Genomic DNA, 16,417 nt, shown 5'->3' on the forward strand with positions numbered 1-16,417 from the left:
GCAAGTCAGATATCATTTTCATTTTTAAATGAGGGTAAAATACAGTCCTAAACTGGCCTTTATAACTGCATCAGTTTTACAGTGCTATAAGGATCTCCAGATAAATGCAGATCCCCAGGACTGTACAGTAAAGCATTATGTTAGGAATCATAAAAAAATACTGAGAAGGGCTGCAAAGATAAAGAAACAACTTTCATAGTTGTTTCTTCGCACTCAAAGGAGACAAGGCATTAGTCTATATTTCATCTTTCCTGGCCCCTGCAGAAACAAGTGCCAAGATCAAGCTAGGCTTCACACTTGAAGCATAGAGTAGTATCCTGAATGTGTCTACCAACTTCCATTCTGAAAGCTTTAAAATAGTTCTCATTACATCCCCCCTTTTTGAAAATTAGAGTAGAAGCTGAGCTTGTGGCTATAATTGAACCTGAAATGTACAACTGTCTCATGAACAGGCATATCATTTCATTTTTGACCTCTCAGGGAGGAGTTGTATTCCAGATACATATTGCAATTCAACCCAAAGCCTCCCCTTGTTGGCCAACAAGGACTTCACACTGAATTTAGAAACGATGAAATCTGAAAACACAACCAATGTCTTGATCTGCAAGCTAGGCTAATGATTTTAAATATTTGAAGAACCCTAGGTTGACTGGAACTTCTCACAATAATTCAGAATAGCAGACATCTTGGGCAGGATATATATATTTTGTGAGCCAAGACTTTCTTTGCTGAGTTTAAATTATAAAGGGAGATTTCACGTAATTGACGATCCTCCTAATTAACTGCTACTTCAAGTCTCCCTCCAGAAATTTCATGAATAGTATCAAATAAAAAATGTTACACATCCATTGGGGCTGATTTGCATAATTAGTTTCTGCAACATGCAGCCCTTTTTTGCCAATCATTGCAACAAAACATGATATTTGAAATATTTTCTTAGCCTACCTCTTTTATTGCAGAACCCCCTTGCTCACACTCCTCCCTCTCAACTCTTGTGTCCCTCTTTGATCCCACTTTTTTAACTGCGGCTCTGGTAAGGCATCAGGCTTTGTAAAACAAACTGAACAGGAGCCAACATAATAGCATAGTAATAGCATTTCCTTAAGAGTAAACTCTTCCTCCTGTCTCAGCACAGATAAGAACCTACGTGCTTCCATCCTTTGTTCTGCTACCTACCAAACTCACAAGCAATACATGTTCAAAAAGGAAAGATCTTCCAAGAAGAATCATTAGAAGAAGAGGATTAATAGAAATGGAATCTGAGAACAGGAGGAACCCACCTGAGAACAAGGGGGTTTAGTTCTAGCCATAGATACCCATGAAAAGAAGATTGTGAAGGTGAAATGTGGAGGGAGGAGACAAGGACATTAATGAAAGGATGCTTTAATCCAGTGGGGATGGCCATACAAGGCAAAGATGTCGGGTAGCTGGGGAAGAGGGATAATACTGTTGGTCTTTCATACGATGTGTATAATTTCTGCACAGGAGCTTATATGAGTTCACCCCAAGATATATAGTCTCTGGATATATGAACTGTACCCTGCAGAGCATGAGTTTATAGCCTACATTCATTGGTGTATATGTCCCTGTCAAAAAACTGTAGTAAAAAAGCTATGGAGTATAATCAGCGTGTGTGATTGTTATCTGACCTCTCTAGATATACATTTTTATCTGGCTTCATCATCTGTACAAATTCCTTTTCAAGGACAGATTAAGAATAAATGGAGCTGAATATACAAAAGTTATCAGGTAGCCCATGTATACATAAAAGATCACATGGTTTCAGTTCAGATTGCTTGAAACTCAAGGTAACAATCAGCTTCCTAATTTTGCTTTGATAATGTGTGGATTCTTATCAGCATTCCCCAGGAACTAAAAGCGTTATTTCCATCTAATAATAATTAGATTTGGGAGGGGGAGATTCTAGTATGAAATATACTATCTTTCAATAACACACATATTTATATATAAATAAAATAAATTATAATGCCAGGAAGTAGCAAGTTTCTGAGCAGCACAGGACTCTTTGGCAAGTTGTCCACATCTTCTGCTGTATCAGCCCTAGAAAAGGGTATGTGGATCTGAAGTCCTTTTTTGCATTTCCAAACAAACAAACAAAAAAGGTCTTTATCAAAGTGTCACATGCATCCCTCCCACATCTATATAAGTACACTACTCACTAACCTGGTAAAAACATCCACGAATGTTTTTTGTATAGCATGACAGAAATTCTATGGATGCCGTTCCAGTGCTGAAATGGTCATGTGGTATACCAAGAGTAGGGATTCACAAAAGTATAAACCACCCATAAAGATCTGTAGGCATACTATTAAATGTTGAAGTTACACAAGAATGCACCAATCTGTCAGAACACAAACAAGTGCAGGAATCTTTTGTTGATGATCCACAGTACTTACACATCTCTAGATCACTAACATATTCCAGTTAACCACCAAGAGGATTTCCTGCCTTAATATTCAGGATATATTCTTCGTACTCTGTAGGATTTGATTTGTGACTCTGTTTTTAACAAACCCAATTATTTTTGTATAACCTTCACTCAAACAATAAATGTTTGAGTATTTTTGGAGAGAGATGTGATGTGGGAAGTGGATGCCCTTGACTAGTGGAATGGGGCAAGGCAAAGTAGACAATCCTTGCCCTCTGAAAGGCTGGTGATTTAACCGGCAACCTCATGCATGTTTAAAGGCATCTGGTGGAAGCACAAGCACAGGCATGTGGGGAAGAGTAGGATCGTATTTCTGTATTTAGTATACTTCGCCTTAGTTTGTTGTTCATATTCTCCAATTCTGTAACCTTAGTCTTAGTCCACTGGTTGTTTTATGCCGCATGACTGCACTGTTTTGCATCCTATCATCCACCTTGAGTCTCAGCGAGAAAGATAGACTATAAATAAAGTAAATGAAATGAAAAAGAAAGCACATGTACCCTTGTTTAACTGGTATTTTAGCTTACTGCGAAAGCAAGAAAATGATAGTGACATATTAGATGACGCCATATGTGTAACAGGTGCTCTGGCCAGCGTTCATGAACTCACTTATCCTAGGGATATCCTGCCTATTTTTTATTTTACACTATAAGAAAATGTGTAGTGTAATTTACCAGCAAGCTATGGTCAGTAGCGCAAGTGGACAGGTACAGAGTGCCGACAAAAACATATGGAGGCTTGAGGAAACATGGCATGCATTCATCACAGAGCACGATAACAAACCACGTGCATTTGTGTAAGAGACAAGCCCAAAACATACTTTCAAGGCAGAGTTGTTCAAGATGTAATCAAAGCTACTCCCCAAACATTCTCTCTGCTCTGGGAAATCATTTGTTGAGGCTTTATCATTCAGTTCAATCCATTAACAATAATTCCCTCTCACGATAAAGCACATTCATGACCAAATTAGGTCTCTCAGTCAGTGTAAATTGTTCTGTGCTCCATCATTTTATCCCTCCAACAACCCTGAGAAATAAATGAGGCTATGGGGAATGACTGGCCCAGCGTCACTCAGCAAGCTTTGTGACAGAGGAAGGATCTGGACCCCGTGTATGAGAAGCTTGCATTGTGCCTGCTTCCACATTATCTGGCTCGGAAGGATTCATGAACTTCTTTCTCTTTATTCCATATCCTTTTATTACAGCAGGAAGAGTGTTAATTTGAGCAAGATAATCTGTACAACCAATGATGTGTGAATTGTGAGGTTGCTATTATATTCTTCTCTTGAGTTCTCTCCTGCTCTGCCACCACAACTGGCTTCCAGGCAGGCTTGGTCTAGAGCAGCAAGTAAATCCTGGTTCTCCTTCTTCCACTTTTGGCTTCTTCCTGGCAATCCACAGCTCAACCAATGTGCATTCCAAGAATCAGCTGGCCGTGTCCAAGTTTTCCTCCAAGACTGAGAGGCATGCATTTAACCCATTTTCTCTGACACCAGGAGGGGATTGCAAGATCACCACCCTCAGTGGTAATTCACCACTTATCTAAGGAGCGGTCTAATATGGAGCTGCAGTAGACTGTGGGGTAAAGAAAGTCCCTGGGAAGAGTGTGATTATTCATTCTGGAAACTGGAGGTGTACTGTCGCTTGGAAGTGTGAATCTGACCAACAAGAATGAATTTTAACATTCTTGTGTTTGCTTGCATTAAAAAAGTGTAATAAACTGTGATTCTCACATCAAGCATTTCAGGATAATTCCTTAGCTAACAAGATTACTCCAAAGTGAATTGTTTCTGGAATGCAATGTCACTTTTGTAAAGACTAAGTTTTTGATAAATGGAGCTTTGGTAGATGAAGGTTTAAATTGGGCTTACCCTCATTTTTACTAGGAAAAGTAATAATTAGTAAGTATATGCAAGGGGCCTGCAAAGAATTGTGCGTGTGTCAGCAGGGATGGGGTGGGGATGGAAAATTTGATTCTATCTCTCACAATTTTCTTCTCCAGCGCAAGGAGAAAGGAACATGCTCCTTTCTCCTCATTTTTTTGTCCAAGAGACACTCAGCTAACCTCAATATTCCATCCCTTCTAGAGCATATTTTGTCCTCATGAGTATGTTTTCAAGTGTTTGTTTCTTTTTCTTTTAACTAATTTACAGGGGCTTATTTTTCTGTGTACCTGTGAAGCCCCCCACCTTATTTGTGGGTGGCCTGACTCTGCTGCTTTTGTAATCTACTCAGGGCCCTGCCAATTTACTGTTTGATACAGGGATGAATAAGTTAACTACCTCATACAGGGAGCTAGATGCAAGGAAGGTCACAGCATGTATACATTTAAGAATTGTGAGTTGAGGAAGTTTGAGCAGGTGTAACTTGTCCTACCTCTGCTTGACAAGCCATATCTACAAAACGCCCTCTCCTCCCCAACTGTTAAAGATTCGGGAGATCTGTCCTCCCTTGCACCTGGCTAACTTACACATACATAGAAACCATGCAAAAGAAATGTAAGCAGAACACTCGATCCAGCATGCAGGCTGCTTCATCTAAATTATGCTGTGAAGAAACCATCCGCTGAAGAAGCAGAAATTATGTGGCAGTGGCAGCTCGGCAAAGATCCCAATTTTCAACCACATTTATTTTCATTTAGAGCACAGAAACTAAATTCAAAATCAATGCTTTTTATTTGAGATCAAGGGCACAGAGGAGCAATTACACCAATATGCAATAACTCTGCCATACAGAGGGAGAAGACAGATAGATAAATAGATAGCTATAGTGTTCGTTCACATCAACATTTATAGTCTTAGGCCACGATGCAACATAAATTACAGCCACAGAAACTGAGGCTTATTTGCAAATTGGTCATCCATTGCACAATTCTGTGTGGCCAGATGTAGCTGGACTGGTCATAGGGCATTCAATCTGTGTGCTTTTACATACAAAAATACCAAATACACCTGGAATCTTTTGGTGGTGTGTAGTATAATGCTATAGCCATGACCTGGATTGCCCAGGTGAGTCTGATCTCATCAGATCTCAGAAGCTAAGCAGGGTCAGCCATGATTAGTAATTGGATGGGAGGCCTTCAGTGAAGACCAGGGTTGCAGAGGCAGGCAATGGCAAACCACCTTTGTTAGACTCTTGCCATGAAAATTCCACCAGGGGTTGCCATAAGTCAGCTGTGACTTGATGGTACTTTCCATCACAATATAATGCTATATTATGACATCTACATCTTAACTGCATGGATTCATTCTGCCCCTGCTCTACACCCCTTATCATTGGTCTGGTACATTTCGTAACTGCAGGTTTCAATATGCCTTTTGTGACTCACTCCTGTAAGATTCTATGCTGTCAAGCAACCGTGTGGGAGTGGTTGAAAGGGCTGCCATACAAGCCTGACATCACAATTTGTGGCATTGCACTATAGTGGCAAGTTGCTTCCAGACATTCCACTTATACAACAGGTGATTTCATGATATTGTGGCCAGGAATGTCCAACATTCCCAGGTGTGGCATATCGATAATTTTCAAAGCTGTCATATAACATAAAAATAGGAGCCAGATATGTCTGTAGTGGGATGGATGAGGACTCGGGAGACAATGCACCTGTCATCGAGAAGGCACATTGGCCAACATGAAACGGGCAAAACATTGAATATCAATTGAAATGAGACATGGGGGTATATCAGTTGATAACTACAACAACAATATGCTTATATACTGCTTTTCTGGACTGATTAGCACCCGCTCAAAGCAGTGTTATTATTATCCCCACAATACAGGTGGAGCTGAGAGGACTGGCTTACCCACATGGGGAGCTCATGGCCACATGGCGAGCTCATGGTAATAGTAGGAATTGAAGCAGCAGAGTGCTGATTTGGAGCCCACCCACTTAACCACTGTGCTACGGCAGCTCTCTAATACCTGTGCTTATATACCGCTCTTCTAGACAGATTAGTGCCCAATCAGAGTATTGAACAAAGTCAGTGTAATTATTATTCTCACAATAGAGCTGGGGAGCAAGGGCTGAGAGGAGCAGCTTACCCACGGTCACCTTCTGAGCTTATGGCAGTAGTGGGATTCAAACCAGCAGGGTGCTGGTTCTCTGCCCAACCACATATCCTGACCATGCCCTATTGCAGCTCTGTCACTCCACTGTTAGGGACAGGGGCATTAACAGAGTGCTTTGAAGTGTGCATGCACTGTATGCATGCACGCACATGCACATGAAAACAGACTTAGCTACAATTTTAACATGTTGGGATCAAGTGGAATTTATAAAACAATTTTATCCTTATTTTTAGAATTCCAAAATTCATCGCAAGATTTACAATTCTTTTAATACTGAAACAGCTTCACATAAAGGTAGTTTTAGGCAGGTAGCTATGTTGGTTTGCAGTAGAACAGCAGGGTTTGAGTCTGGTGGCACCTTAGAGCCCAACAAGATTTTCAGGGGAACAGTTTCAGAAGAGAGCTCAGACTCTTGAAAGCTTACACCCTGAAAATCTTGCTGGTCTCTAAGGTGCCACTGGACTCAAACCCAGCTTCACATAAATTCAGTCTTGTTTTGCACTTCAGACATCTGCATATTCAAAGATGATATGTGGCAGAAAAGGTCTTTTTGGATCCATTTTTGATATGTCAGGTTATTTATAGTTGGAAGCTGCATCTCTAACAGCAAGAGCCTAAAACCTGCTCCCCTCCCCCAGGTTCCTCTTGAAATGAAAGGTATGCCTATGGAAATATGTCAGGGGAATTGCTGTCTATCAAGCTACCAATGGAGATGTAAGTAATTGTATCCCAACATAGTAACTCTTGTGCTGTAGAACTAGCTCAGCACAGTTACACCAATGCATTTCTGGCAAAAAAAAAAAATCAGAGTTTTCCCCAGACTTTTTTTTCATCATGAGCTCATTGTTCTCTTTGCTACCTAATGTGTGTAAGCAATAAAAACACCATTCTTTATTTAAATGCCCTAGATGGGTATGATGGTGCAACTTTTACTCACATGTCTAACCACTCTGAAACTGTACTGACTTTAAGAAGGACACTGCAGGGAACGCTGGAAGGACCCAACGCCCAGTGAGAGACGGGTTCCAAGGCTCTAGACCCTCAGAATGTGGAATCCTCAAACACCTTTGCAAGGGCATCTCCTCCTTTTGGAAGGGATTAGTACCTGGTTGTATAAGGTTGGTATCATTTTAAGAAATCCTGACACAGTCCAGAGAAGAAAGTTGGAATGGGCAAGACCCTGTCTAAAAGGGTTGGGTAAATCTCCTCAGGCAAGTGGTTCTGTGACTTTATGGGGATTGTTGGTGGAAAGGAGTAATTATGTATATATGTTCATCATGCCCTGGATGGCCCAGGTTAGCCCAATCATCTCAGAAGCTAAGCAGGGTTATCCCTGCTTAGTACTCAGATGGGAGGCTAACAAGAAGTCTAGGATTGCTACACAGAAGCAGGCAACGGCATGCCACCCCTGTTTGTCTCTTGGCTTGAACACCCCGTGGGGTCACCATAAATCAGGTATGACTTGACAATGCTTTACACACACATATGTTCATCATAGTCTGAACCCATTGGGATTAGCTTGACTGAAACATCCAACCCATTAAACAACAATATATTATTTCACTATTTCCCCCCTAAAGAAACCACTAATTTACCTAGTGATACACAACCCCGGTAAATAGAAAGCTAACTGAAGTAATGCATGTAGCATTAGCACTGATAGTTTGGTGTGTATGTTTGGGTGTGTAGTAGAGAAATGGCTGACATTTCTGAACTTACAAACAATGCACTGAAATCTTCACATGGCCAAAATTAACAAGAACGAGAACGAGAAGACATAAATCTCCCATAGATACCATTCCTCCATCCCAGCTCCTCCATTCTCCAAAATAATACCTCATAGCAGAAGAGGTCTCATGATGATCCCTTCACTGACATCTCATAGAATCCTTTGCTGTAATTGTCTCTTGCTTCTTACCCATATCTATCCCTCTTCCTCCTCCTCCTCCTCCCAAGGTGCTTCAGGCATAATATGGGACTAGAAGAAGTGAGGAAAGACTACACCAGCTTTCCAGTGCATATACATGTTTTGTTTTGTTTTAAATGCTAGTTCTATTATTAAATCCTGTCTCAGAGAGATTATAATAGTTGAGGCAAAACTGAGGCATGCTGTGGCTTGATCATATTGCTGGCCTGAAGTTTAAGGAGACAGATTGTTCTGGATGGAGTCACAAGCAGGTTTGTAGCTTCAGGGTGATGTTAGATTGATGCCTCCCAGACAGAGGCAAAGGTCTCTTCTGGGGTATATGGTACTTTTGCCCAGCTTCAGCTGGTGTGTTGACTGCAACCATTTTTGATCAGCAGGACCTGTTTATACCTCCCCAGGTCCTGGTTCCATCTAGCCAGGCCTACATGGGGCTGACTTTGAAGACTAATTGGAAGCTTCAATTCTTTTAGAATGCTGCAGCTTTGCAGCTGGTAAGGGGCACCAACTATCAGCAAAAATTATTGGGAGGGCATGTTGGGCGTAGTTCAAGGTGCCGATTATTACCTTTCATATAACATAAATGGTCTGGGACCAGGGCACCTCATCTCTTATGTGCCTGCCCAACAATTTAAGTGTATGTCAATACCCTTCTCTGAGGGCCTCCACCTTTGCAAGTGAAGTGGTTGACTAGAAAAAGTGGGTCTTTTCTTCAAAGGCTCCTTGTTTTCAGAACATCCTTCCCACGGATGATACCAGGTGCTAGGTTTTTGACTTTGGCTATTGGACAATTGTGTTGGCTTATTTTATCTCTCTCCTTCTCTTACCCCTTTACATCATAGATATATAGATTTTAGCTTTGTTTGCCACTCCATTATGTTGTCATGAATTGAAATTGTTTTAACTGACCCTATTGATGAAAATGCTTTTATATTGTTGATTGCTGTGGGAAGCTTGACAGGTGGCATATATACCCCTAAAATAAATAATAATTTTAAAATCCTATCTTGAGGAGTTAGCCGTGTTAGTCTGTAGTAGCAAAATCAAAAAGAGTCCAGTAGCACCTTTAAGACTAACCAATTTTATTGTAGCATAAGCTTTCGAGAATCAAGTTCTCTTCATCATGCATCTGATGAAGAGAACTTGATTCTCGAAAGCTTATGCTACAATAAAATTGGTTAGTCTTAAAGGTGCTACTGGACTCTTTTTGAAAATCCTATCCTGATACTGTTATCAGCTTTCTTGACCTTCAAGAAGATCTGCTCATGTCTCACCAGCCACGATTTAAGAATCTCTGACCTAAAGTGGATCCTTCCTCAAATCTGAATTTACCACTCAGTAATTCTCAGGTGGGTCCGTTCTGTCTCCCAGCTTAACCAGAGTTTTTTTTGGGGGGGAGGCATCTTCAGGCAATTTGTGATAATGAAAAGTTTTCCTGCAGCACTTAGAACGCATTGCTTCTTAATCAATATGGGGTGAGTCAATTCATTTGAGCTGTCAGACACAAGTTTGCTAGTGAAATCAAAATAAAAAATCAGTAACAGAATAGAAATATTGTGCCATGGTAAATGTACATTTATGGAATTCACTACCACTAGACGTGGTGACAGCTGTTAGCTTAAATGGCTTTAAACAATTAGACAAATACATGGAGGATATGCCTATGAATGCAAAGCGAGTTGCAGATTTTGGAACCCCCTCCCCCCCACCATGCCCAGCACCAAACCCCTTCTTGCCCCCTACTGCATTCCCTACCTGCCTGTGCATACTTCTCCACTTCCTCCACTGTCTCCCACCTCCTGCAGTCACAGCCACCCATACAACCTGTACACCCCTTTCCCAAACATGATGTAGGGTGGTTCATGCAGCTTGGAGTGCCACTGCTGTGGCCACCAGGAACCCCATATACAGGGCACAGCTGGGCAGTATATGTAGCCAGGAGCATTTGTAAGAGTGCAAGGAAATGGCATTGTGTGAAGGCATCGGGGAGATGTATGGTTGTGGAGTTGGCAGCAATGGGCCCTGCCAGACGCCCTGGGCCCTGGCAGCTGCTACACCTCAGGCTATGCTAATGTTATCCCTTTGTGAATGGCTGCTAGACATGTTAGCTATTTATGAGCCCTGTGTTCAGAGGCACACCTGAGTATCAGGTGCTTGGTACAGAGTGAACGCTTTTACCAACTGGCTGGCAGGATGTACAATGCTAAACTGCTGGATCCAACAGGTTTACATTCTTATACTAATGGTGTAATTAAAAACACTCCACTATTATGCACTGCCAGCATTACCAGGAAAAGCAAAAACCTTCTTGGAGTCTTAGCCAACTAGAACTGGGGGCAGGAGAGGCTGTCATCTAATTTCAAACCCACATCTCAGTTTCACAACACCCTAGATTCTGTTGTTCTAGAGTTTGACCTTTTGACCAACTATAGTAATGATGTTACATCCAAAGGCATACATGCCATTATCTCGGCTACAAAATAGTTTACAGCACAAGCTATTGGCTGAATATGCAGAATGGCCCATTAAATGAATTTTTTCATTGTGTCTCAAGTGGGCAGTTTGGTGCCCTTGGAGGAGACCTTTTCTATGGACACTATGCTGAATAGCCCATTCACACTACAATTTCTGAGACACATAGGTTGAGACCTACATCTCAGCCTTTGGTCTGGTGTTATAACCTAGCTGGAGCTCTTCAGCTGCTTGCTGCTTGCTTGCTTGCTGCTTTGTAGGAGTCGGTGGAGCAGCTGGTCAGAGGATTCAGGCTGAGTGAGATGTCCCAGGGCCATCTGCACTGGATGCCTTGGCAGTCTTCTTCAGCCCATCAGAGAGTGACGCACTGTCACCTCGACACCTTCCTAGATGCCAAAGCGCTAGCAGAGTATCTTTGACTTGGCACACAACCCTGTAGGCTGTGCCACATTTTCTTCTCTATGTTTGCCACAGAACAGCAGGTGAATCTGCTGTGTCCTAAACCTGGCACAGAACCAGATAAAGCATGAGAGTTCCAAAGAGCTGGCAAACAGAGTGGCATACCTCCCTCCCACCTTCCTCCAGCTTTCCCTCCCAACTCTTCCATACTCCATTTAATCATGCCTGAGCCCCCACATTCGCTTCCCACAACAACTGATGAAACTATTGAGCACGTTGCTAAGCATGTTGTGGGAGCCACTGATCGTGACCTATGAGCACTACATAGCCTTGAGAACACAACTTTGCCTTTGATGGAGAGTCTTAATTCTTCTCTTATTGCTATGGGAGATGTAGCCCCATGGCAGAAAGAGCTCAAGGGAGGGTCAGAGCAAAGCCACAGGATGTGGTGGTAGGGAAGACTACTGTGCTTGTAATTGCTTTGAAAAGAGTGCAAAGAATGGCACAAGAAAACTCAAAAGGAAAGGAGGATGGCAATATAACGGAAAATGTAGAATGCAGGTGCGTGGATAAGATACACAGATGGGAACCGTCAGCTGGCAAGCTGACTCGACAGAGTTTGTTGTGCTTCGGAGACAGCAGCTGCAAAGCCAGAGAAGGCATTGTTTCAACGGCAGTTCTTGCTTCAGGCCTCACTCACTCCTCCATCCATACCTTGATAACGGCCTTCATCATCCATGACTGCCATTCCTCAAGTATGGCAAAGCCGGGGAGGAGAGGCACCCTTTCTGATTTTACAGTGTTTGCAACCAGCCTTGTAATTCTTCTGCAACCTGCTGGCTGGCCAAAGGGTGTGATGGCACCTGTGACACATGAAGATGCTTGATCTGCTGATGGAGTTCAAAAACACTAGTCCTTATGCATGCATGCACCCAACCTCTCACCAAGACATATCTCCAGGTGAAAACTTCCATGAAGTTTCTTAAGCTTGCTTGGAAAAACAAGGCACTTGGAGAAAGAAAATAAAAATACCATCTCACCCCTAACATCTATCCATCGCACATATCTTATCTATGAACATCTAGTTAAATTGCCAACTTTAGTTTCAAGAGCAGTATGTACCTGATGTAGCTGCATCTCATCACCCCCCAAAATGTATCGATTCTTTTCTCCACTGTATCTGCATTTTGTAAAAAATGGAGCATTCCAAAGATTGAAGTCTAATAATCCTCACTATCAAGGAGAATCTACTGTTAAGCTTCACCTCTTTTAAGTCTTATTGCCATCCACTCACCTAATTCTTTTAGTCCCCACTTAATCATCCCCTCTCCTTTGCTTTGTCTTCTGACTGTTTAGATCAGCAGACAAACCAATTGCTGGAGTTATTGAGTGGGGAGAGAGATGCAGGCTTACTTTATAGACTTTGATCTGGAAGGAAAACTGGAGCAATGGGAGGCAATTAAGACAAATCAATTATCCATTGCAAAAAAAAAAGGAGAGTTGGGGAGACAGAAGGAATAAAGAAGAGATGGAGATAATTTTTTGGTCTTTTACCTGGATATGGTCATCTCTGCCTGAGGGCTCTGTGATTTCTCCAGCCCCAACCTGGTGAAGATGCCCACCAGTACCATGACTGCCACCACACCACATATAATGTAAACAATCATATTGGTCTTGTCCCTGGTTGGATTCTCAGGGGTCTCATCCACTCGATGTGGTGGTTGGTCTATGCTAATCCATTGTGGTGTGCCATAATTGGAACAGCCACTTTGGTCCAGTCGCCCAGTTGTGAACTGGCAGCAGAAGCGGTATCCACAGGTCCCACAGCAGAACTTGTAGATCCCTGAATTGCAATTAAACGGAGGATCCCATTGACCCATAACATCATAGTAACCACGGCACTGATCGCCCCCAGGAATGGCCTCAGTGGGGTTCATAGCAGTGTCCTCCGAGGAAGGAACTGAGCTGGTATTAATGTTCATCTGCATCTGCATTTCCAACCCAGTTTTCTGGGTCTTGGGAGCTCCAGTCCAAACCTGTCCTGGATCCAACAGAACCAGGCAACAGAATCCAAAAATATAACCCCGTTCCATCCGTATTCCACCCTGGCTCACCATTGAAACTGCCTTCGCTTTCAGAGATCAGCTTCCACAATGGAGAATAATCTTGTTTTGTCCAGTGATGCAATAAAAGAGGGATCCAAAAATTCTCAATTAAAAACTAGGACTTGCAATGGATCTCCATCTGCCACTTCCAGTGGAGAAGAGAGAGTTCAGCCTCTCCACACTAAACTGTTTTCTCCGGAGCAAATTTCACAATTAAAGCAAGCCGTCTAGCTAGGGAAAGGATGTGGGATGGGGGGTGGTGAAGGTTGGAGTTATAAGTAAAAAAGAAAAAAGGGGGGGAATGAAGCTAATAAAAAAAGACAATCCAAAAAATGTTCAGGACTAAGTCAAAAGATCGTCTCTGAATTTCCTGTGTGATTCCAGGAGGTGGAAGACATACGATCCTATTTCTCTCTCTTTTAAAAGAAGTAATTCTAATTTCATTTGAAAAGCTGAGCTGAAAATACCATGGACTACATTTCCATCTTGGCTCAAAAAGAATCCTGGAGGCAGCCAGTCTCTTTTTCTCTCTTTCTCTCCCCCTTCCTCAGAGACACTGTGCTTTCTGGAAAAAAAATCCTTTGCACCAGTGAGAAAGGGAGGGATCATCAAGAGGGAAAGAAAGAAAAAGGGAGGGGAGGGAGAAAGAGAATAGGAGGAGTGAATCAGTCCTTACTCCTCCTGAAAGCCAGCCCCACAATTGCCTGACAGTTCCCAAAGCAGACTGGAATGGAACCTCTGCCAACTCCTCTAGTACACTCCGTGTCCTCTGTGCAGAGTTCTGGCTAACAGCCAAGGTTGTTTTCAGGCCAGAGTAGATGCAAGGGGACACCAGTGGCTCCTTAGCGACTGCTCCCACAGGCACAAGTCGCCTATGTGAGGCCATAAACACAGGTGGTGCACTCTGTGGGACGGGGAGGAATAGGCTGACAAGATACTGGACATCCCAAGGATCCCTTCTTCTATTTCACAAGCATGCAGTCCTCTTTTCTGAAAGGAAACAGTTGCTTTTCAGTAAAATAACACACAACAACAATAACCTTAGCCTGGCAGTATCAGTACTGCAGTGCTGTATTTAAGAACATAATAGAATAACCTTGGCATCTGGACCCCCCTCCTTTCTTTTGCAAAACCTTTTTGTCATTGATGTGTGTGTGTGTTTTAAAGTTAAAGCCATCTTTATATTATCCTTTTTATGGTTCAAAAGAGACCGCTGAAATATCAAGGTAAACCAGAGGATATATACATTTGCAAGAAAAAATAGTGACTTTACTAACTTATCACTCTGATCAGACCTATTTGACAAAAGTAAAGCACCAGTCTCTGAAATCTGCATAACAATTGGCATTTCAGTTATCAAAAAACAGCACCCTCCCTCAACCATTAGCCCAGCTGCCAAGGAATTGTTGAACAGTTATGAACATTACAGTTGCTCTTGTTTAAAAAACTATCCCCACATAAGGCCTAGGGACAGATGGAGTTGCATGCTGCCTGTGGGAAGGGGTTTACTAGAGATAGGAGTAGGCAACATTATCAATGTGTTAGTCAAATGTTAGACTGTATGTGGATGGTGCTTGTTTATGAGAGTTATGTTGAACGCTATCGGGAGACTGTGTGTCAAAGTGTGTGTTGATGTCTCTAGGAAAGTATGTGAGACAGCAAAATGGGAATGGGGGGATTTCATACAACTCTGCCCTCCCATTTGTGAATTTACATCTCTTCTCCACAACTTGTAAAGAGAGGCAAGAGGTATCCTTCTTGTATCATAATTCTATAATGACGTAAGAGATTATTTGATTATTTATTTATCTATCTATCGGGTGGCACTCGGGAAACAGATATCCACTCACCATTCTTTGGTATGCGGCGTCCCTTGGGGGGCGATTCTTTCCCTGATGTTCTTTAACATCTATATGCGCCCCCTCACCCAGTTAGCTCACCGCTTTTTGCTGGGTTGTCACCAGTATGCGGATGACACCCAGCTCTATCTGCTGATGAACAGCCAGTCTGATCTCGCTCCGGATTCCTTGGCCAAGGGTCTTGAGGCTGTGACGGTATGGTTACATCAGAGTCGCCTGAAATTGAATCCCCTGAAGACGGAGGTTTTGTGTCTGGGTCGTGGGGTGATCGAGCTGGGGATCCAGCTCCCAATCCTCAACATGGTACAATTGAAACCTTCACCCACAGTGAGGAGCCTGGGTGTGACCTTGGATGCCACACTTTCAATGGAGGCCCAGGTCGCGACCGTTGCCAGGTCTGCCTTTTTTCATCTTTGACAGGCCAGGCAACTGGCGCCCTATCTTTCACCCTGGGACCTGGCCACAGTAATCCATGCAACAGTCACCTCCAGGTTAGACTACTGCAACTCACTCTACGCTGGGCTGCCCTTGGGCCTGATCTGGAAATTACAGCTGGCCCAGAATGCAGCAGCACGCATCCTTTCTGGAACACCAATCCGAGCGCACATTCATCCTGTGCTGTGCCAGCTGCACTGGCTCCCAGTGGAGTTCTGGATCTGGTTCAAGGTGTTAACCTTGGTGTTTAAAGCCCTTCATGGACTGGGACCTGCATACCTGTGGGACTGCCTCTCCATTACGTCCCCTGCAGGGCATTGCACTCTGCAGACAAGCAACTCCTGGTGGTCCCCGGCCCAAAGGACATCCGTCTGGCCTCAACCAGGGCTAGGGCTATTTCTGCCCAGGCCCCAGCTTGGTGGAATGCTCTCCCGCTGGAGATCCGGGCCCTGCAGGACCTGTTACAGTTCCACAGGGCCTGTAAAATGGAGATGTTCTTCTGGGTCTTTGGCTGAGTGCCAGCGGGTGTCCCCATTCTTCCATCTAAGACGACCACTTTTTCTGGGGCTGCCCTCGGCCATCTACTATGCCCATATACAGACTCACAAATATTTATTTAAATAGTCTGAGCCTGGACTATTTTAATGACTTTTTAAAGATTATTAATTTTATGGTTTTGTGATTAATTCACTGTGTTTTATTAATGT

At 42.9% G+C, this 16,417-nt stretch overlaps 1 protein-coding gene across 1 annotated transcript in view; it reads right to left on the bottom strand.

Moving 5' to 3' along the window:
- The window catches only part of SHISA8 (shisa family member 8), a 30,863-nt gene extending 17,435 nt beyond the window's left edge, over positions 1-13,428 (bottom strand). The window contains exon 1 of the mRNA XM_054989235.1: positions 12,866-13,428. Within this exon, the coding sequence (XP_054845210.1) occupies positions 12,866-13,428 (563 nt within the window). The remainder of the gene's footprint in view (positions 1-12,865) is intronic.
- Positions 13,429-16,417: the final 2,989 nt, after the last annotated feature.

Source organism: Eublepharis macularius, chromosome 9 (assembly GCF_028583425.1).
Source record: "Eublepharis macularius isolate TG4126 chromosome 9, MPM_Emac_v1.0, whole genome shotgun sequence".
NCBI classification, from domain to species: Eukaryota; Metazoa; Chordata; class Lepidosauria; order Squamata; family Eublepharidae; genus Eublepharis; species Eublepharis macularius.